Source organism: Chiloscyllium plagiosum, chromosome 10 (genome assembly GCF_004010195.1).
Source record: "Chiloscyllium plagiosum isolate BGI_BamShark_2017 chromosome 10, ASM401019v2, whole genome shotgun sequence".
In the NCBI taxonomy this organism is placed as follows: domain Eukaryota; kingdom Metazoa; phylum Chordata; class Chondrichthyes; order Orectolobiformes; family Hemiscylliidae; genus Chiloscyllium; species Chiloscyllium plagiosum.
The window spans coordinates 84,283,137-84,304,960 of NC_057719.1; the positions used below are offsets into that span (position 1 = coordinate 84,283,137).

Below are 21,824 nucleotides of genomic sequence, written 5' to 3' on the forward strand. Positions count from 1 at the left end.
GTTAGTAATCTATCTGTGTTTTAGCAGCAAGGAGTCTGCTACAAGCCAATTTGATTCACTTTGTGATATCAAGAAACAATTGAAAGGCACTGGATACTGAAATGTCCATAGGCCCTGACAATATTCTGGCAATAGTACTGGAGACTTGTGCTACAGAACTTGCTGTGCCCCGAGACAAGCTGGTTCCATACTGGCATCAACCCTACAATGTGGAAAATTGACCAGGTATGTCCTATACTAAAAACAATCCAACAATTAGAACCAACCAGTGTACTCTTGATCATCAGTAAAGTGATAGAGGGGGTTGTAAGCAGTATTTGTTTAGCAATAACCTCTCACTGAAGATTAGTTTGGGTTCCAACAGGACCACTCAGCTCCTGCCCTTCTTACAGCTTTGGTTCAACCATTGACATCAAGATCACATTTGCTCAAGTGTAGCATCAAAAAGCCCTAGCAAAATTATCATCAATGGGAATTGGTTAAAAACACTTTGTAAGTTACAGTCAAAATTAGCACAAAGGAAGATGGTTATGTTTGTTGGAGGTCAATTATCTCAGCTCCAGGACATCTTTGCAGGAGTTCATCAGGGTCCTGTCCTATGCCCAACCATCTTGAGTTGCTTCATCAATGATTCTTCTTTAATCATAAGGTCAGAAGTGGGGATGTTTGCAGATGATAGCACAGTATTCAGTACCATTCACGTCTTCTCTGATGCTGAAGAGTCCGTAGCCAAATGCAGCAAGACCTGGAAAATATCTAGGCTTGGGATGACAAGTGACAAGTAACATTCATGCTTTACAAGTACTAGGCAATGACCATACCCAAAAAGAGGAAATCAATGGCATTGAATCCCCTACTATTAACATCCCGAGGGTAACCATCTACCAGATTCTCGACTGGTCTCATCATATAAATACTGTATCTATAAGAGCAGGTCAGATACTGGGAATCAAATAACAATTAACATACTTCCTGTCTCCTCAAAACCTGTCCACCATATACAGGACAAGCTAGGCGTGTATTCGAAAAGTCCTTATTTGCCAGGCACAGTGCAACTGCAACAGCACACAAGAAGCTTAATATCATCCAGTAGAAACTGCTTGATTGGCATCACATCTTTAAGCATTCACACCCTTCACTGCTGACTGACAGTAATATGAGCATGTGTTATCTGAAAGATTCACAGCACCTTCCAAACATTACCATCAAAGACAAAGATGACAGATATATGGGAACAGAAACATCTGCAAGTTCCCTTCTAAGCCACTTACATCCTGATTTGGAAACACACCTCTTGTCACGAGATCAAAATCCTGGAATTCCACCCCTAACATCACTGTTGGTTGTACCTACGCCAAATAGACTGCAACAATTCAAGACGACAACTCACCATTGCCTTCTCAAGGGTAACAAGGGTCAAACAATATTCTTCATGCCAAAGTGTATTAGCTCACATCATGTGGGAAAATATGAAATTATGGCAGGAAGAGTAGAGGAGGTGAATATTAATTAAGTGGAGAAAAACTGCAGAAAGCTATAGAACAGAGGATATCTGGTCAGCATGGATGGGTTGGACCGACGGGTCTCTTTCCGTGCTGTACATCTCTATGACTCTAAATAATAACTAATCACTGGGATTCAGGTTCAAGTTCTTTCATTTATAGGAAAAGCACTTTGACTAATCAAGCTATAACAACAGACTTTAATGTACTTGGGCACTACACAGAGACCTGTTACTTGTTTCCAACATTTATTTCTGATATGCAGCATTTTTGAAATTATCATTGGATTTCTAGTTTTGTCAGTATATATCAGTAGGACTTTTGCAAATCAAGTCGCACCAATGAACAGCTGATGTAACACCTTTTTGACATGTGCACTGTCAGGCTGAAGGAACTCATTAATAGTCAGTAATATTGCAAAGTAGGAGCTATGTATGTTTAAGTTTGTCTCTCACACTGCGAATGGACTTCTACTTTAAGGTAATTGCGATCCTCCATGCACTGGGTATTTACCTGAAATAGTTAAAATAGGAATACTGTTTGCTGTTACAAAGAATTAATTAACATTATAGTCTTTCATCTGTCCATTTCTGCTCACATTGAAAGAATTTTGTTAAATTGGAGACTGTCTATCATAGATCGAGAGTTCATAACACACTGTTTCTTCATAGTAGTCTCTTTAAACCAGTGCTCTTATAATTTCAGACTCAACATTCATTTGAAACAAAATTCCTCCCTCCACCAAAGAAGTTCTCTTCACATCTTTCTTCTTTCCTAAGACACTACCACAGCTTTGAACCACTCAACTCTTCCCCCTCATTCCCCAAGCAATGGTTCAAATTGAGTCTGAATTTTCCACCAGTAGACCTCACAGCACCCTGATGTGCATTTACCAGCAGGAGATCAGTGGGTAACAACTTTTCCCTATTTAGTCCACATGGCACTGAGGCCACAATCGGTGCCATTGACTGGGCATTTCTCAGGTTGTTTAAATAAATGTTGACCAAAAAGCAGCGAAGGTGAGGACAATCCTTTCAGTCCATTTGATTTTGTAACAATTATAAAAGTTGTTGATTACACAGATTAAAATGTAACATTCCATTTTCAAAGGATTGAGCATAGTCTGCTTGTTAAAAGTACATGCCATATCAAATTGAGCAGGTCACAGCTTGGATCCCAGTTCATTCCAGTTTGTTTCAGTCCTGCTCTTCTGGGCACTGACAAAACAACATATGTTGCAGATCTCAACCCTGAGAATGCACATGTTCTGATGGTGATGGGGACTTCGGTCTGAATATTACTTTGGACAAATCATCTGTTACAATGGCCATTTAGCTAAAGTGCTGCTGACGAGCAACTACTCTGGAAAAGCAACCCAATTAAAATCAGTGTCTCTTCAGGAGATTGGGGAGGAGGGAATCTAACTTCAGAACCCTTCCTACATTCCCACCAGAGATGGTGATGCCGGGTGTTAAGATGCACATGGGCACACAACTGCATGGCATATAATTGACATGACAGACTGTCCTGAATAAATATCAGGTAGTAATGCTAGAGAGAGGCAATTGTTCATTATTTATTGCTGCTGAGTTGCTGCACTGCTAAGTTTCCATAAAGTGAATGTGCCCGTGCTGCTACCTTTGGAATCTCAACCAAAATTTTGACAAAGACTTTGTGGTTTGATCAGAATGAGATGAGCAAAGTGATGAAATTGCAACAGTATCAACAATTTAACATGGCACATTTTGTAGTAAAGAACTGTCAACATCCATTTAAAAGGTCTCATTAGCTACTGTACCACCTGACTGTTGAGAAAGAAGGTTGAGTGAAACTTAGTGTGTTTAAAACGAAAGTCTGATGAATCATGGGGCACAGACCATTCAGCTCATCATGTTCATGCCAATTCTCTGCAACAACAACTCACCTAGACCCTAGCATGGATTTCCTGGTTGCCTTGCAACTTGTTTCTCTGTAGATGGCTGTCCAATTCCCATTTTAAAATCACAATTGAATCTGCCTCCATCAAACTACTTATTGGGTGAAAACATTTTTTTGTCATATAATGGTCAAATAATTGACATGTCTTGAAAAAATATCAGGTAGTAATGCTAGCAAGGGGCAACTGTTCATTATTTCTTGCTGCAGAGTTGGTGCACTGCTAAGTTTCCACAAAACGAACATGCCCATGTAACAGGTGCATGAGTCAGGGGAAATGTAAAGTAATTGGGTAATGGAATGGTTGGGATACTCTTTGTATGGTTGGTGTGGACTTGTTGGGCCATCTGGCCTGTTTCCACACAGTAGGGATTCTATAATCTTTGCTTTTTTAACCCAAAGAAGTCTGTTAACACACTGGCTCGAATATTAACAGATGAATGCTCAAGGCTTTGAGTTCCCAATTCCTTGTTCGCAATTTTGAAGTAGTTCTAAATGCAAGTTTAAATGGTTATCTTTCCCCTCTCAGACGGAACAATAAAAATGCAATAAGCAAACATAAAACATAAACAACAACTTGCAGATCTCTCAGAAACAATCCTTTCAACTCATGTAACTCAGCATTTGGTAGTTTTTCCTTCTGCAGCCTTCAACTGGGACATTTTCACAATATATGCCCAATGAATACGGATAATTAATCCTTGGATGGCATGCAGAGTAAAGTTTGTGCAAAATTGTTTCAGCTCTGAATTATCCTAGCAGAGGGAAACATTTGGTTGTAAATTCTTCGATCTCGATTACTTGTGGGCTTGCTACTATGGTACTTAGAAATAGTTAACTGTCCATTTAAAATGTTATAGAGGCATGTCAAGCTGTGGATGTTTCTTCAGTTCTGGAGAATGTGCCAGCTCAGTGACATGATCAGCTGAGTCGACTCTGGCATTCTGTGATAACGGTTCGAAAACAAAGCCAGCTGCAGAGCACTGAATCTTTTCAATGAGAGTACTTTAGCAACCTATGGGTCCCAAGAAGGTAGGGCGCACTCTGATTAACATTCCAGATAAGTTTCTTCGGTGGACTTGGAGAATAGGAGAGGTGATGGCTTAGTGGTATTATTGCTAGACTATTAATCTACTGACCCTGTGGACCTGGGTTCAAATCCTGCCTTTGCAAATGGTGGAATTGAATTCATTAAATACCTGGAATTGGGAATCTAATAATGACTAATGGAAGTTCCCCTTTTCAAGAAGTTGGATTGGCTTGTGTGGGGGTAACACAACACAGTGGGCATCGGGCACAAATAGAATCGACAACTGAAAGGAAAGAAAATGCAAAGCAGACTAAGTAGGTGTACATATATATGACTAAAGTCACTGTCTTTTTTTTGGTAATTGAGCCGTTACCATGAGTGAGCGGGAAACAACGGTCTGAGCTCGTGCCGCAGGGTTCAAATGGCCTGAGTGACAGCTGTCCCGGCCAATCAACATCCAGCACTGGCCGCCTGACGTCACCGCGGGGGCGGGGAATTGCTGCAAGCGGCACTGTCTGCCCGTTAGGTCTGCCTTTCGTCAATTCTCTGTGGACGCCGAAATGTAGCTCCTTCACCCATTCTCGCCACGCCATCATTTCTGTCCTCATCTCCCGCCCCGCCACAGATCGGTTCGGAGGAGAGGGGAGGGTCAGTCGGTCTTGATGTGTCCGTTGGTCAGGCCGCTGGGGCACCAGGCTGTCGGCGCTGCTCCCGCCGCCGCCGCGTCCCGGGGGCGGTCGAACCTCAGGCGCAGCGTGTTCCTGATGACCAGCTTCTCCATGAGGAAGGAGCCGCAGAGCCACGGAATGGCGTACTCCAGGGTGATCAGCCCCATGAAGTCAAACTCGAACTGCGAGTAGTCCCACGGGCAGGCATCGAACTGCCGCAGGATATAGCCCGTGCAGAACTCCCAGATGTACGTCCAGACGGTGTAGATGAGGCACCGGGCAGCGGTGCAGCACTTGTCCCTGAGGTAGAGGTACATCCTCTCCACTATCAGCATGGATGTGCCGTAGATGAACAGGGCCCAGACGCTGGTGACCCCGGGAAATTTCCAGTTGAAGTGCACCACAAAATCCCAGGCTGCTGTGAACATCACCTCGCAGAAGTAGCCGTGAATGGCATAGAGATACCAGCGGGAAAGGGCACTCAGAGGCTCTGCTACAGCCATCCCCAGTCAGTGGAGGCAGAGAGATAGAGAAAGCTGCAAAGATGTAACAGTTACATGAAACAGGCTGACGACGGTAAAGCATTAAGCACTCTTTGGAAATGCAGTATTTTAAAACAGATACCGACCTGCAGAACTCTTGCCCCCTCATTAGTCAGTACTCAGCAGTCTCAAACAAATGGTTCTGCATCGGGCGAGAGCGATAATGGGGAAGTGGCAGAAGCATAATGCGGGAAGTACCACTGCTCAGATCTGAATGGGGAACAGCATCAGACATCAATGGAGCATCCCTGCAAGTCAGTGCTCTTAAAAGACAGCTGAGAACGGAGGGCTCAAATAAGTTCACAAAGCAACACATATTATGACATGAATTCGTTTAAACTTCTGTGATGCCAGGGCAGATATTGGCCAAGCATGCTGCAGTCTCCTAACATTGAGGCACTGGAGCTAAATTCAATCTACAGCATAAGGGCTGGATGGAAACCAGACAAGTAAATAGACGTGGTTAGAGATTTTTTAAAAACTGCCACAATCCAAATTAGAAAAACAGGAGGCTGGAGAAATAAGCAAGCCTGGCAACATCAGGAGATGGAGAAGTGCTGATGAAGAGTCTCGACCCGAAACGTTGACTTCTCCACCTCCAATTGCTTCCTGGCTTGGTGTGTTCTTCCAGCCTCCTGTTTGTCTACTTTAAATAAATAGACACATCCTGGAAAAGTGTGTAGAATCATTTAATATGCAAACATGTACATACGTGTATGTGTACTGACAGAATTTACACACAATTCTGTCTTATGACGAAGCCAAGACTTTGGAATAAATAAACAAGGCAATGCCAAACCCTCGTCATCATCTTCTCATATATGAGAAAAGTGTCACTCGCAGCAAAATGTCATGGTTGCCACTGTGTAGCCAACTATCAGCAAAGGGAGCTCTTGCCTCATGAACCATGTAGAATCGCAGAACAGTGCAGCATAGAAACAGACACTTGGTCCAACTTGTCCATGCCAACCAGATATCCTAAATTAATCTAGTCCCATTTGCCAGCATTTGGTCCATATCCTTCTAAACCCTCCCTATTCATGTACCCATCTAGATGTCTTTTAAATGTTATAATTGTGCAAGCCTCCACACTTCCTCTGGTAGCTCATTCCATTCACGCACCACCCTCTGCATGAAAAAGTTGCCCCTTAGGTTCCTTTTAAATCTTTTCCCCTTTCACATTAAACCTCTGCCCTCTAGTTTTGGACTCTGCTACCCTGGGAATAAACCTTAGCTGTTCACCCTATCTATGTCCCTCACTTTTATAAGGTCACCCCTCAGCCTCTGACGCTGCAGGGAAAAAAGCCCCAGCCAATTTAGCCTCTACCTGTAGCTCAAACCCACCAACCATGGCAACATTGTTGTAAATCTTTTCTGAACCCTTTAAGGTTTCATAACATCCTATACAAGGGAGCCCAGAATTGAACGCAATATTCCAAAAGTGGCCTAAACAAATGTACAGCTGCAACATGATCCCCCAACTCCTATTATCAATGCACTACGCATAAAGGTTAGCATACCAAATGCCTTCTTCACTGTCCTGTTATGGTGGCTCAGTGGTTAGTACTGCTGCCTCACAGTGCCAGGGACTAGGGATCAATTCTAGCCTCAGGCGACTGTGGAATTTGCACATTCTCCCCATGTCTGCGTGGGTTTCCTTTGGTTGCTCTGGTTTCCTCCCACAATCCAAAGATGTACAGATTAGGTGAATTGGCCATGCTAAGTTGCCCATAGTGTTCGGGGATATATAGGTTAGATGCATTAGTCAGGGGTAAATGTAAAATAATAGGGTGGGGGAATGGGTCGGTGTGGACTTGTTGAGCCAAATGGCCTGTTTGCACAATGTAGGAATTGTATGATACCTGCAACTCCATTTCAAGGAACTATGAACCTGCACTCCAAGGTCACGTTGTTCAGCATCATTCCCCAGGACCTTACTGTTAAGTGTATAAGTCTAACCCTGATTTGCCTTTCCAAAATGTAGCACTTCATATTTATCTAAATTAAAATCCATCTGCCACTCCACGTCCCATTGGCACAACTGATCAAGATCCCTATGATTTCCATTCCTTTCCAACTGCTGCACATTGAACCCTATGTAGTCCTTACCAGTCCTAATTCACACAGAGTCCCATTCACCATCACCCCTGTTGTTTGCTGACCTACAATGACTCTTTTCCAACAATGCCATAGTTTCAACAATCATCATTCTTGTTTTCAAATCTCTCAATTAACTCATCCTTATTTCTGTAACTTTAACTCCACAACCCTCAAATTCTTCCTATCCTGTTGCTTTGCGCATCGTCATATTTCATTGCTCTATCACTGAAGTATATATCTTCAGCCGCCAAGGTTCTAAGCTCTGAAACAACCTCTTTAAATCTGTCCACCTCTATCCTTTAAGACCCTCCTTAAAACATTCTTCTTTGACCAAAGCTTTTGTCACCTGGTCTGACATCCAAATTGATTATCAAATTTTCTTTGGTATACCCCTGATAAATTATAATTGAAGTTGTTATATAAATAGGTAGAAAAGCATTTATATATTCAACCATATATATATGGTTGCTTATTTATGCTCCATTCTCCCCCTGAGGAGTAAGTCCTACATCAGAGCTGTCCATATGGCATAGTTTTCCAGGCTTCCTATTCAACTGAACAATCAATAGCACCTTGATTCACGGTCTGGTGACTTTGTATTCAAAACAGCAAGAGTTTGTATTTGTCTACTTTTCTGCTGAACAGAAACTGCCCCTTTTCTCAGGGAAGTGTGTTTGCTTCTGAACACCAAAGGTTCAATGCTTGTTTTTCACAAAATGCTGAAACTGGATGCTTCCAATTAGCTTCTATTTGGATTATCTAACTTCCATTTTCAAGGCAATGCCAAGTTATCAGGTCACTTTTCAGCGAATTGTAGTGGTGGAGCAAAGTTTGTGCATATACTGGGGTCAGTCTTCTCTCTGTATATTTGTATACAATGAATACATATTAAAAATCAAGCTCTAACTTTAAAATTAAGTCATTGGCGGAAGGTAAACTAATGTTAATTGTTTTGCAAAAGCTTAAAGATAGTGTGTATGAGGCCAGTTTATTTATTCTTTGGATCTGAGGTGAGGCGTCATGTATGTGTAACTCACCAGCATAAGGGAGGGGCGTTAAGACAGCCTGGTAGAGGCAAGGTGGAGTGAGGAGGATATTGTCATGGTGGTTGGGTCAATACAGCATGGAGGATGGAGAGAAGTTCAAAGATAATGACAGGTGCAAGCTAAGACAGGGAAGATTGACGATGAGAGTTAGAGCATTTAGGGTTACTGACACTGGATCAAGTATGCTAGAGGTTGAGTCTGATGAAGAGAGATGGGTGTTGCCCATGGGAGACTTGTGTATTCCCATTAGTTAGCTGCAGCTGCTCAAAGGATTCAGGCCATGTGTCTTAACACAGTTCTCTCTGTGGATTAACAATGGGCTTTAGCGAAGGCTTTCCTGGAAGACAGTAACTGGCTTATATGTCTTCTTTCATCAAGACCTGCAGGTTTGCAGAATTGGGAACCTAATGCAAGTTTCTCTCAATATGACTGTTAAGTTGATTGGCAATGGCACATTGCAGGGGTTGGCAGGGAACATAGCTCAGGTTGCAATAGATGAATGCATTAAGGAGGTGACCAGTGCCATTTTTGGAAAAGCCAGAAATTTCATTCAGTTCCAACTGATGCTGAAAGATAGACCACTTGGTCAGTGGGCTTCAGAGCAATTTCTTCAAGTTTGGATGTGATTGCCATTGGAACTCCTTGGGGACCGATAGCTGCATTTGTGAATCATGAGAAGCTTTTCTCCCTTAATATACAAAGTCTATGACCACAGGAAAACATATGGAGATCTGTGTTTGTTTCCCAAAGACCTCATGTGATTCCTACATCTTACACAACTTTAGTTCCAGAGCACATGCAGGCCCTCTGCCCAACAGCAAGGATGGGTAATGGGTAACAAGAGCTATCTCCTCAGGTAATGGATCATGACACCAATGCATTATCCGACAGAGGAGTACAATAATATAGCACACTCCTCTTCCAAGGCAGCATAGAACAGAGCATTGGCTTGCTGAAAAATGAACTTTTGCATGCTTGACTCATCTGACAGACTGACAGAGCACTGAAACATGTACCATAGAGGCTGTCATGAAAAATAGTCAGCTGTGCATTGCACAAAATAGCACTACAACAAGGAGAGGACTTTATATGTGGAGGAGGTGGTCTCAGATGAGGATGAGTTGTGAGATATCAGTGCACCGTAGAGCTGTCAGAGTCATAGGCTGATACAGCATGGAAACACATCCTTCGGTTCAACCAGTTAATGCTGAAGATAATCCCAAACCAAACTAGTCCCACCTGCCTGCTCCTGGCCCATATCCCTCCACATCCTTCCTACTCATTTACTTATCCAAATGTCTTTTAAAAGTTGTAATCGTATACACATCCCCCGCCTCCTCAGGAAGTTCATTCCACATGCGAACTATCCTCTGTGTAAAAAATTTGCCCCCATGTCTTTTTTAAATCTCTCTCACTTTAAAAATGTGCCCCATAGACTTGAAATTCCCCATCCTAGGGAAAAAAAACTACCATTAACTCTATCTATACCCCTCGATATTTTATAAAGTTCTATAAGGTTGCGTCTCAACCTGCTACTCTCCAGTGAAATATGTCCTAGCCTATCTTAAGACTCAAACCTTCCACACCCAGCAATATCCTGATAAATCTTTCTGAATCTTTTCAGCTTAATAATATCCTTCCTATAACTGGGCCACCAGAACTAATCACAGTACTCCAGAAGAGGCCTCACCAATGTCCGGTACAATCTCAACACGATTCCCAACTCCTACACTCAAAGGCCTGAGCAATGAAGACAAGTATGTTAAATGTCTTTTTAACCACGCAAACTTCAAAAAATTAACAACCTGAACCCCTAGGTCCCTCTGTTCTATAAAACTCCCAAGGTCCTTCCATTAATTGTGTAAGTTCTACACTTGCAATACCTCACATTTATCCAGATTGAACTCCATCTGACATTTTTCAACCCATTGACCCATTTGAGCAAGATTCCTTTGTAATCTTAGAAAACCTTCTTCACTGTCTACTATGCCACCAATTTTTGTGTCATCTGCAAACTTACTAACGATGCCTTCTATATTTTCACACATCTGCAAAATTCTGCTTGCTTTGAATGTGTGCCCATCACTGTGAGCTTGGATCTGGAACTACCTCAATATCCACATCCTCTTTGTTTAACTGCCAGATATTGATACACTGAATTAGGCAGCAAACAACAATGAATCCAATTGCAATACTAGACCAACAGCAATGAAATTGAGCAGATCACTGAATAATTGAATGGTTATGGCACACAAGGTGACCATTTGTTTAATATTCACAAGTTGAATTAGGCAGCAAAAGACTTTCAGAGATTTGCAAGGATTTTATTAGAAATTTACAGTGGAACACAAATGCCAGTTTTCACTTTTCCCTTTCAAACCGTTTCCCTGTACAGAAGCAAACATCAACTCTGGAGAAGAACCCAACTTTTTCTTTAAATAAACCAATCAGCCAAATTACAAACAAAACATCCATCATGGGCATTATAATAGAAAGAACAATCAGGGGTGGAAGGAACAAAATCAAAATATCATAGGAGGGAGAAATAATGCATCCCAGTCCCTGCATTTCTCAGCTTACCCAAAAATCTTCAAGGATACTAGTGGATACTGTGTGCTTCTTCAAGGACATGCGGATGTAACCACACAAAAGTGCAGCAGGCAGTTGGGAATCATGACCGCATCCACCATTCCAAGAACTTAGTGCTGTTCAGTCAACAAAACACCCGATCAATCAAATTACAATCGCTGCTCACCTGGGGCAATTTGACAATAATAAAAATCAAAAAGGTGGAGGTAACAAGGAAGGCAAACTAAATCATATAGTCTTGAAGGGGAAGATAATGTACACCTGCCCCTGACATGCCCACCTCAGTATTCAGCTTTTTTTAATTGTAAAAACCCACAACCAAATGATCAAATCACCCAATAATCAAATTACAAGAATCAAACTTTTTAAAATTTTAAAACCCATTAGCAGGTTACTCAAAGTATAAGCCGATCAGGGCAGTGTAACAATAATAGAACACAAGAAGTGGAGGAGAAAGAAGAAAATGGAGTCAGTGAAGAAATAATGTGGTGACAACCTCTGAAAGCTTCGCAAGGACTGCTGGATTCTGTGACTTCAAGGTCACCAAGCTCAAACATTAAAACAGAAGAGAGGAAGACAATGGTCTAGTGGTACTATTGCTGGACTGTTAATCCAGAGACCCAGAGTAATGTTCTGGGGACCTGGGTTTGAATCCTGCCATAGCAGATGGTAGAATTTGAATTTAATAAATATCTGGAATTAAGAGTCTAATGATGACCATGAATCCATTGCTGATTATTGGGGAAAAACCCATCTGGCTCACTAATGCCCTTTAAAGAAAGTAACTGCCGTTCTTTCCTGCTCTGGCCTAAATGTGACTCCAGACCCACAGCAATGTGGGTGACTCTTAACTGCCCTCTGGGCAATAAATGCTTACCTAGCCAGTGATGCCCTCATCCCATAAATGAATTTTACAAGTTGGGAATGACAACCTTTTCTATGGCCTGTTGTCTATTGATAGTTTCTTTATCCAGACCCATGAGAAGGTCCTCCCAACCTCCTCACTCCCTTCTAACTGGGTGCATAAAGATCAGGAGCATGAGACTGAAGTGCAACCAAAAGAACAGGTTTTTCAAATAACTAAAAAGGGGATGAGACTGCCCATAACTAATATATCTTTGGTCCATGAACTCCACGCACTGCAAAATAAATAGTTGGGCTAGCACTCTGTGAATCTCTTTAATCGAGAATTGCATGGGATTTCTGTGTGTAACACCCTCCACTCTGGGTCCCTGATGGAAAAACAGCCCTCCACTGGGGTCTCCAGCTATGGACAGTAGAATGAAACATCAAGGTGGAAAAAGGACAGCAGTGAATAGTGTGCAGCAACCCTTACAAGAAATCCTTCTGCCATGCAGAAGGGCAAATAACCCAGCTCTTCTTAAAAATTTAATTAACCCACCAATTTTTAAAAATCCAGTCACCAAATGTCAAAATGGAGTCAGTGGGGAAATAATACAGTCCAGTCCCATTAGTATCCATATCTCTCTCTCTCTAAAAGCCGATGGACACCATGTACTCCTTCTCCAGGCACACATGTAACATTAGAAAAACAGGCATTGAGTTTAGAGTGATCACTCTTTCCATAGCCCTATTGGAACCTTAGCCAAGCCAATGAGGGGATCCTCTGACTTGGCTACCTCCTCCACACAAAGGAAGAAACCAGTTTTTCTTATTATTATTTTGAAAGATCTACCACTAAATAATCCAATTAAGTCATTAAACAAATAGCAAGTTACAAGCACTGCCCAACAAGGGGCATGCACTCCAGCAGTCCAGCAATGGCAGTGCTCACCTCTAAAATCTTCGAGTGTTGGTGCTCCCTCTCCAAGGAGATGTGAGCACAAATGTAGCTGGAGAAGAGAAGTGTGGAATTGGAACCGCTTCTATGGCCTGCTGCCTGTATCTGATGATGGCTACCTCAGGAGCAGACCCACAAGGACTCCTTTAAACTGTCTATCCCCTTCTGCAGGTTTTGCTTTGTAGACCCACTACCAAATCCCAGTTCAAATAACAAGTCACAAGCACCAGCCAGCAAGGCCAGCGCAACAATAATGAAATAACAAGGTTAGAAATAAAGGGAGAACCTAGTTCTTTATTTTGACCCCTTTGAAGGTCTATAGAATCCAAAAGGGATTTGTCTTTAAAAAAATTAACGGTTAAGATTAACCCCAGATATACAGGCTTTGCACTTGGACCTAAGACAGTTAAGCTATAATAGGGGGGTTTTCTGATCTTTTCCTGCAGTTACAGGGCAATGACTACGTGTGCAGCACAACACTTACAATGGTAGCAAGTCATCTCTGCCAATCTCCTTGTCACAGCCTTAGAGAGCTACCAAAGGTTGCATGTTCAGACATGTAACACAGCCCTTGAAAATACAAATCTTGCTCCACACATAGCCATCAATTAAAAACTTATGGCAAAATGAATGATGCCATATTTTTGTCTCCAAAAAGGACATGTCCAGCAGTACGTTTCATGCTTTAATTGCCAACCAAAAAGCATGCTGACACAATATACCCTTTGGCTATATGTGACCATAATGCATACAATAAATAAGTTAAGCATACATCCTGTGAACTTTATACTCTGTAGCAAAAATCAGAACTTAAAAGGAAATTTGTTTGATTAAATTGAAACATTGTTTCGGACGCTGATAATTCACTCCAGCTCCTGTGATACTCATGCTCAAGGAAGACCTCAAGTTTATCAGTTGACATTGTCTGTCCCCTCTCCAGAGATAATGATGGAAGAGGGGCAGGCAGTTGGGCCAAATGAGACCCTCAACTCCAGCTTGCTATTTGTACTTGTTAGGGACCACCTTGATGAGACTCAGGAGCAGATTAACAAGGAGATGCTCTACCCTCTCTGGTCCCAAATGACCAAACACCAAGGGGGGCTTGGAATGTCCGCTCAAGATGACACAGTGGTTAGCACTTTTGCCTCACAGCGCCAGGGACCCAGGTTTGATTCCAGCCTTCAGTGACTGTCTCTGTGTATTCTGTATCCCTGTATCTGTATAGGTGTCTCCAGCTGCTCTGGTCCCTCCCACAATCCAAAGATGTGCAGGTTAGGTTGATTGGCTATGCTGAATTTGTCCTGTAGTGTCCAGAGATGTGCAGGCTAGGTGGGTATATGCAGGGTTACAGGGATAGGGTAAGGGATTGAGTCTGGTTGAGATGCTCTTCAGAGGGTCAGTGTGGACTCAATGGACCAAATGGCCTCTTTCTGCATTGTCGGGATTCTATGATTCTCTACGGAATATTTCCTCAGAAAATTTCACTCACAAGCTACTTAGAGCACCAATGATTTAGTACTTTATATTGTTTTCAAACTCTTTATGATTTTTGGAAGTCAGTTACTGTACTAAATAGAAACTGAAAGAACTGCAGAAGCTGGTAATCAAACAAAAACAAGTTGCTGGAAAAGCTCAGCAGGTCTGGTAGCATCTGTGGGGAGAAATCAGAGCTAACCTTTCAGGTCCAGTGATCCTGGAATTCTGAGGAAATTAACAATTTCCATAAATTTGTTTTTGTTTCGGATACTGTGCTGTTATTTTTGCTGTATTCCTTTGTTTCACCCATAATTTTTGAATACAAGTAACTCACCTTTAACTCAAATTCAATAGTTTAATAGTGTGATAGTTAGCACCTTTTTTGGAATAATGGGAGATTGAAATTGGAATGTTCAAAACACACTGGAAACTCAATCTTACCATTGTAAACACCAGTTAGAAATATTGAAAAAGAAAGATGAATTGCCACAGGCTGTTTAATCAACAATCCATTGCCTTCAACTTGCCAGATATCAGATGTTCCCTCCTGAATTATTGATACTTCAAGTACTGGCTATTCTGCACATATGAACTCAGTGATGTCAGATACTTGGAGCTTCACAGTCAAGCTTGATCATTTCTGATGTGTCTTCAAGCTGTGTATTTTCTCGCAAAGGTCACTAGATAATGTAAAGTGGACAGGATTTCTAGCTGGTCTACCCCTCTCTAACAAAGGATGTTGAATCAATCAAAATTCAACAATGAGCAGCAATTTTATTCAGAGCTTTTGGATACAATACAGAATAAGCTGAATCATATCCATTTAATCATAGATTTAATTTGATAAATGGTGATATCTGCAATTTCCTGCTTTATTGTCCCTGGAGGCTATCGACACGTTGGATTTCAACTGGAATGTTGATAAAATGGATGGTATTCTATAGAAACATTACCTGTTTCTAGAATCAAAATAGTGAAATGTAGAATCAAGTTTCTAAGAGTAATTCTGTAATTTCATCTATGATTTGCAGTGCTAGATATTATTCCTATTCATCACTTGAAAGTTAAGTTTCGCCAGTGTATAGTTCCACCAGTACACACAAACAATTTTTCGTTTAGATATGTTTAGATAATAGGCATGAACTGACAATATGATTATAAACTGTTGTATCCCAGTTTATTTTAGGGTCACTTTTAGTGTTAAATGATAATTCTAGATTTGATTGTGTTGGTCTGTTCACAGATCCTTGTATTTATATTTGATTGTTTAAGCCTGAATAACTCTACTGTGAGAAGATTCTGGAAGATCTAGGCTCTTTACCAAGACTAGAACATAGAACATTACAGTGCAGTACAGGCCCTTCAACCCTCGATGTTGTGCCAATACGTGGAACTAATCTGAAGCCCATCTAACCTACACTTTTCCATTTTCATCGTATGTTTATCCAATGACCATTTAAATGCCCTTAAAGTTGATGAGTTTACTACAGTTACAGGCACGCCATTCCACACCCCTACTACTGAATGAAAAAAAACACTTCTGACATCTGTCCTATATCTATTACCCCTCAACTTAAAGTAATGCCCCCTCGTCCTAGCCAACACCATCCGAAGAAAAAGGCTCTTAATGTCCACCCTATCTAACTCTCTGGATTATCTTATATGTCTCAATTAAATCACCTCTCAACCTCCTTCTCTCTAACAAAAACATCAAATCCCTCAGCCTTTCATCGTAAGACCTTCCCACCATACTAGGCAACATCCTAGTACATCACCTCCAAACCCTTTCTAAAGCTTCCACATCCTTCCTTTAATGCGGTGACCAGAACTGTATGCAATACTCCAAGTGCAGCTACACCAGAATTCTGTACAGCTGCAACCTGACCTCATGGCTCCAAAACTCAATCCCTCTACCAATAAAAGCTAACACACTGTATGCTTTCTCAACAATCTTATCAACCTGGGTGGAAACTTTCAGGGATCTATGTACATGAACACTGAGATCTCTCTGCTCATCTACACTGCCAAGAATCTTACCATTAACCCAGTTCTCTGCATTCTTGTTGCTCCTTTCAAAGTGAATAACACACAACTTTTCCACATTAAACTCCATTTGCCACCTCTCAGCCCAGCTCTGCAGCTTATCAATGTCCCTCTCTGCCCAGAAGTAAACGTAACCAAATTGTGGTCACCATCACCAAAGTGCTCACCTACCTCCAAATCTAACACTTGGCCGGGTTCATTACCCAGTACCAAATCTAATGTGACCTCACCCCTTGTTGACTTGTCTACGTACTGTGTCAGGAAACCCTTCTGCACACATTGGACAAAAACTGACCCATCTAAAGTACTTGAACAATAGTATTTCCAGTCAATATTTGGAAAGTTAAAGTCCCCCATACCCTATTACTCTCGCTCTTATCCAGAATCTTTGCAATCTCTGGAACTATTTGGAGGCCTGTAGAAAAACCCCCAACAGGGTTACCTCTCCTTTCCTGTTTCTAACGTCTGCCCATACTACCTCAGTAGACGAGTCCTCAAACATCCTTTCTGCCACCCTAACACTGTCCTTGACTAACAATGCCACATCTCCTCTTTTCTGTTCTTACTGAAACATCTAAATCCCAGAACCTGCAACAACCATTCCTGTCCCTGCTTTATCCATGTCTCTGAAATGGCCACAACATCGAAGTCCCAGGTACCAACCCATGCTGCAAATTCACTCACCTTATTCTGGATGCTCCTGGCATTGAAGTAGACACACTTCAAACCACCTTCCTGCTTGCCGGTGCACTCTTGCAAACTTGAAACCATATTTCTGACCTCAGTATGCTCAGCCTCCTGGACACTGGAACTACAATTTAGGTTCCCATCACGCTGCTGAATTAGTTTAAACCCTCTTGAAGAGCATTAGTAAATGTCCCCCCCAGGATATTGGTACGCCTCTGTTTCAGGTGTAGACCATCCTGTTTGTAGAGGTCTCACCTACCTCAGACTGAGCCCCAATTATCCAGGTATCCGAAACCCTCCCTCCTGCACCATCCCTGTAGCCATGTGTTCAACTCCTCTCTCTCTCTATTCCTCGCCTCACTAGCACATGGCACAGGCAACAAACCAGAGATAACAACTCTGTTTGTTCTAGCTCCAAGCTTCCACCCTTGCTCCCTGAATTTCTGCCTTAAATACACATCCTTCTTCTGTGCCAGACTGTGTGCCAGAAACCTGTACTCCATGACATACTCCTGATAAGTCCCTCCCAAAAGTATCCACAGTGGTATACTTGTTGAGGGGAACGACCACAGGGGATCCCTGCACTGTCTGCCGGTTCCCTTTCCATCCCGACTGTAACTACATCCCTGACTGTAACTACATCCCAGACCCTGACTACATCCCAGGTCTTTGCATTGTCAGATTCCATCATAAAATGTGAAAAAAAACTCAGAAATCTCAAGTCACACCTCGAACCTGGCATTTCCCATTTTAGCAGAGGCAGGATTGAGCCAGGTTGTGGTTCACAGTGGCAGACAGCCACTTAAATGATCAAGTCAGAACTTACCTGCTTTTTAGAGCTTGAACTATAGAGATTAAAAAAGGTAAAAGATAGTCTGATTATTTTTAAGTTGCCTAGTAGAGCTGAAATACCAATGGATATGTTCCCAGGATACGTGGACATTGTAGTTCAGTTTCCTTTGGAGGAGGGAGTTCTGGCACCCTTTGGGAGGGGTCGTCAGATATGCTTTGTGGGAGTTAAATCAATTTGGGATTGTTAACTGTAAAGGAGATTATGTGTAAAAGAGTATGTAAACCTGTTGGAACTATCATAATCTGTGAAAGAACAATCCAGAAGTGTCAAGGCCTGTCAATAACTGTCAAATTTATCCAGAACTATCAAGATCTGTCTAAAAGGGTCAGGCATGTCAAGAACGGTCAGTCAAACTTATCAAGTGCTGTCAGAACCTGTCAACCCAATCAAGAACTAGCAAGATCTGTAAAAAAGTGTCAACCCCTCAAAGAACCGTCAAAGCAGTTTCAAAGCTCCCTATTGTGCATTTTTTAAATAAATGGAAGTTTTTTTTAATCAACCTGCCATATTTAACTTTAATGAGGTAACTTTTTATTTCTCCCCTGTGCATGAGAACTTGTGGATACTAGATGAGTTAATATGGTAGGTGAAGGGGAAGGAAGGTCAGTTGAAGTAGGCATTAAGTTGATGTGAGACCATGGAGATTGGTAACAGGGTATGGGAATATAATTAACTGTGAAGATTGGTAGAAAACCATCAAATCGCAAAAGGGGTATGAGTGCTGGAGGACAGGTTATGTTTTATTCTTTTGTTTTCATTTTTGGACTCAGTGCTGGAGCTCAGAGGCAGGCCTTCCAAACAGCCCAGTCTCGCAAATTGGCAGCCTCCTCAACTCTCCCCAAGCTTCCTGGCTCCCTTGGGACCTATCTGTATATCAAATGCTCTGTAAAGTTCAAGATGTTCCATGAAGTCATGTAAATGAACATTTTCAATTTAAAATTAGCATTATTTCTGCATTGCTCTGAGCTAAATCAGATTAGTCAAATATATAACTCAATGCAAACACATATTGCTCAATAACGATCAGGAGTGGGCAGCTTTGCAGAGAAGGTCAGGAAAACTCTGCAGGTTTTTTAAAGCCAAATTCATTCGGGTCAGCACTGTAATACAGGACACTATGCTCTATGGGCTGTTTCCATAAATGCATGTCAAATCAAACTTTAACTGCTGTTGACTGATCAACTCAATGAAAGGCTTTGATCTGTCTGTAACTTGTTGGCCTTGCAGAGCAAAGTGACCGAGTGTTATAGACTGACACATTCCCAACTCCAGGACTACATGCTGCAGAACACACTAAAGGTTAGGACGACTACTACAATGGTTGACTGCTTAAGGCCTTTTTTGCTGGTTTAGACGAGAGGCTGGAACTTCTATAAAGTCCTTTGGGCTGTATTTGACATGAAATATATGTTGTAGGTATGACCAGTAAATGAGTTGCCTTACCACACTTAAGATAGTCATATAAGGAACTGAAAGGAGGTGAACTGTATTGTACATTATTAGTCAAATTTGAACTATTATACAGTGTACTTTTACAAATTTCACAGGTGTATTTTTGAAAAAGAAGATGAGAAGTGGAAACACTTGATTTGCTTTTCTCTTGCCAGCATGGGGCACTGACTGAGGTTAATTGTGTAACCACAAGCATTCCCTTGGCTAGAAATAACTATCTAAATACAGATTGAGGATTGACTGTTGAATATTCCAAGTCCATGTGGCTCACTATTACGATGACAATTTCATTTCTTCCACTACAATGGAAAACTGTGGCCTTTCAAATCAGCAAAGAAGTAACCAGTGAGAAAGCTTGGTCTTTGAAAGGTAAGGGTTTCAGATGAGGAGGGTGTCAAGGTTTGGGGATTTAAATTATTTTAACTAAGATCATCATCTCTGATAAAATGAGTTACATCTTATCACAGTATTAGTTTCGGTGAAAGGTGCCAGACAGTAACTGAGGCAACTCATACTTAACTTAAACTTAATCTTTATTCACAAACAGGAAGTTATGCAGTTACTTTGTTGCGTTCAAACAAAAACCTTCTTTAAAAAAAAATACATTTAAAAAAAACTCCATCCTCAAAGTATAAAGACACTTGGTTGGTTGGGATTTATTGTGTTGTGCTAATGAGCTCTGTCAAATTTTCAGGATCTTTTTACAAGCAACCATGTCGTTAGAGATAGAGAGCAGAAAATCTTGTTGATGAAGTGGGTATCCTGCCATGGCTGGATAGCTGGCGTGAGAGCACTGCCTCTTTTTAAAGTGGCCCTCTCAACCATAAGTCAGTCAGCCAGTGGGGAGTCCAGTGGCAGTTTTTACTCTGGGAACCAAGTCCCCAGGGATGGAAGTTTCACTTACTGAAAGCTGTAGGCCAGCAGCACTATTGGGGAGGCTGTGACTGCTGCAGGAAAGGCAGGTTCCAGAGCCCCAGGATCGCAAGCAGCCAAGGACAAAGAGGGGTTGGGGAAAAAGGATTTTGGAAAAGGGCAGAGAGAGTTCAACAGCAGACAGGGGACGGATGTCACTGGGACCCACCTTCATAATGTCCAATTCTTTGATCAGGCACTGAGTGCATTTGATTAAAGAGAGACCCCTGTCTCCCATCAGGGGACAAGTTGGCCGCGCAGTTCTAGCTGGCTGTACGTACTACCTGGTAGGAGGCCCACCTGCAGTTGGGTTAATCCCAGTGATTGCAGATGAGGGCCTTCAGTAATCATTAACTGGGCACTTAGGAGCCTCAATTAGCAGCAGGGCACAAGATTGACCCAGGGTCTTCTTGCCCAGAAGTTAATTCTGATGGAGACAAGAAGGTGGCAGCGTTCGGGTACACTCCCATCCTGCCTAATTACATGCCCTCCCCACACTTAAGTTCATAACCATCCTCTGATCCAGGGAAAGATTAGGGATGAGGTTTAGGATTTAAAAGATCAAACAAGGTCATAAACTCACTGAGAAGGGAAGAGAGAAATTAAATTTAGCCAACGAGGAAGGTAGGTTAGTATATGCAGAACTTATTGAACAGAGTGAGAAAGCAATGCACAATAGACTTATCCTATGTCCCTTCTCCCAGTTTGACTCACACTGAAGCTCCACTGGACCTGATCTTGGAACAGTCATCAAGAACATCTAAGAAATGCTGGCAGGTGAACAGAGAAGAAACAGATAGCTAGAAGAGAACTAAATTTGGCCATGTGAACGAGAACAGAAATGACAATTTCTTTTTGTTAAAACTCTATCTGCCTCTATTTCTGTACTATCACGAACTCAACAAATATCTTGGGGGAAAACGATTTTTTTAGCAGAGGATTAAATTCCTAGGTGTGCTTTAATCTCAGAGGACTGCTACTGACTAAGTCCCAGATTGTGATGTGGAAAATTACCAGCCTGTCTTCCTACTATTGATGGAAATGTGTTGCTGGAAAAGCGCAGCAGGTCAGGCAGCATCTAGGGAACAGGAGAATCGACGTTTCGGGCATTAGCCCTTCTTCAGGAATGAGGAAAGTTGGTCCAGCAGGCTAAGATAAAAGATAGGGAGGAGGGACTTGGGGGAAGGG

At 41.9% G+C, this 21,824-nt stretch overlaps 1 protein-coding gene across 1 annotated transcript; it reads right to left on the reverse strand.

Annotated features, from left to right (window-relative positions):
- Window positions 1–1,468: 1,468 nt before the first annotated feature.
- Window positions 1,469–6,217, reverse strand: LOC122553993 (transmembrane protein 229B-like). The gene has a single exon (XM_043698479.1). The coding sequence runs from the start codon at window positions 5,636–5,638 to the stop codon at window positions 5,117–5,119; it is 522 nt and encodes a 173-aa protein (XP_043554414.1). The 5' UTR covers window positions 5,639–6,217; the 3' UTR covers window positions 1,469–5,116.
- Between the last annotated feature and the right edge of the window lie 15,607 nt (window positions 6,218–21,824).

Excerpts from the sequence above, each read along its gene's own strand:
- LOC122553993 (XM_043698479.1), bottom strand. The coding sequence starts at position 5,638 with ATGGCTGTAGCAGAGCCTCTGAGTGCCCTTTCCCGCTGGTATCTCTAT.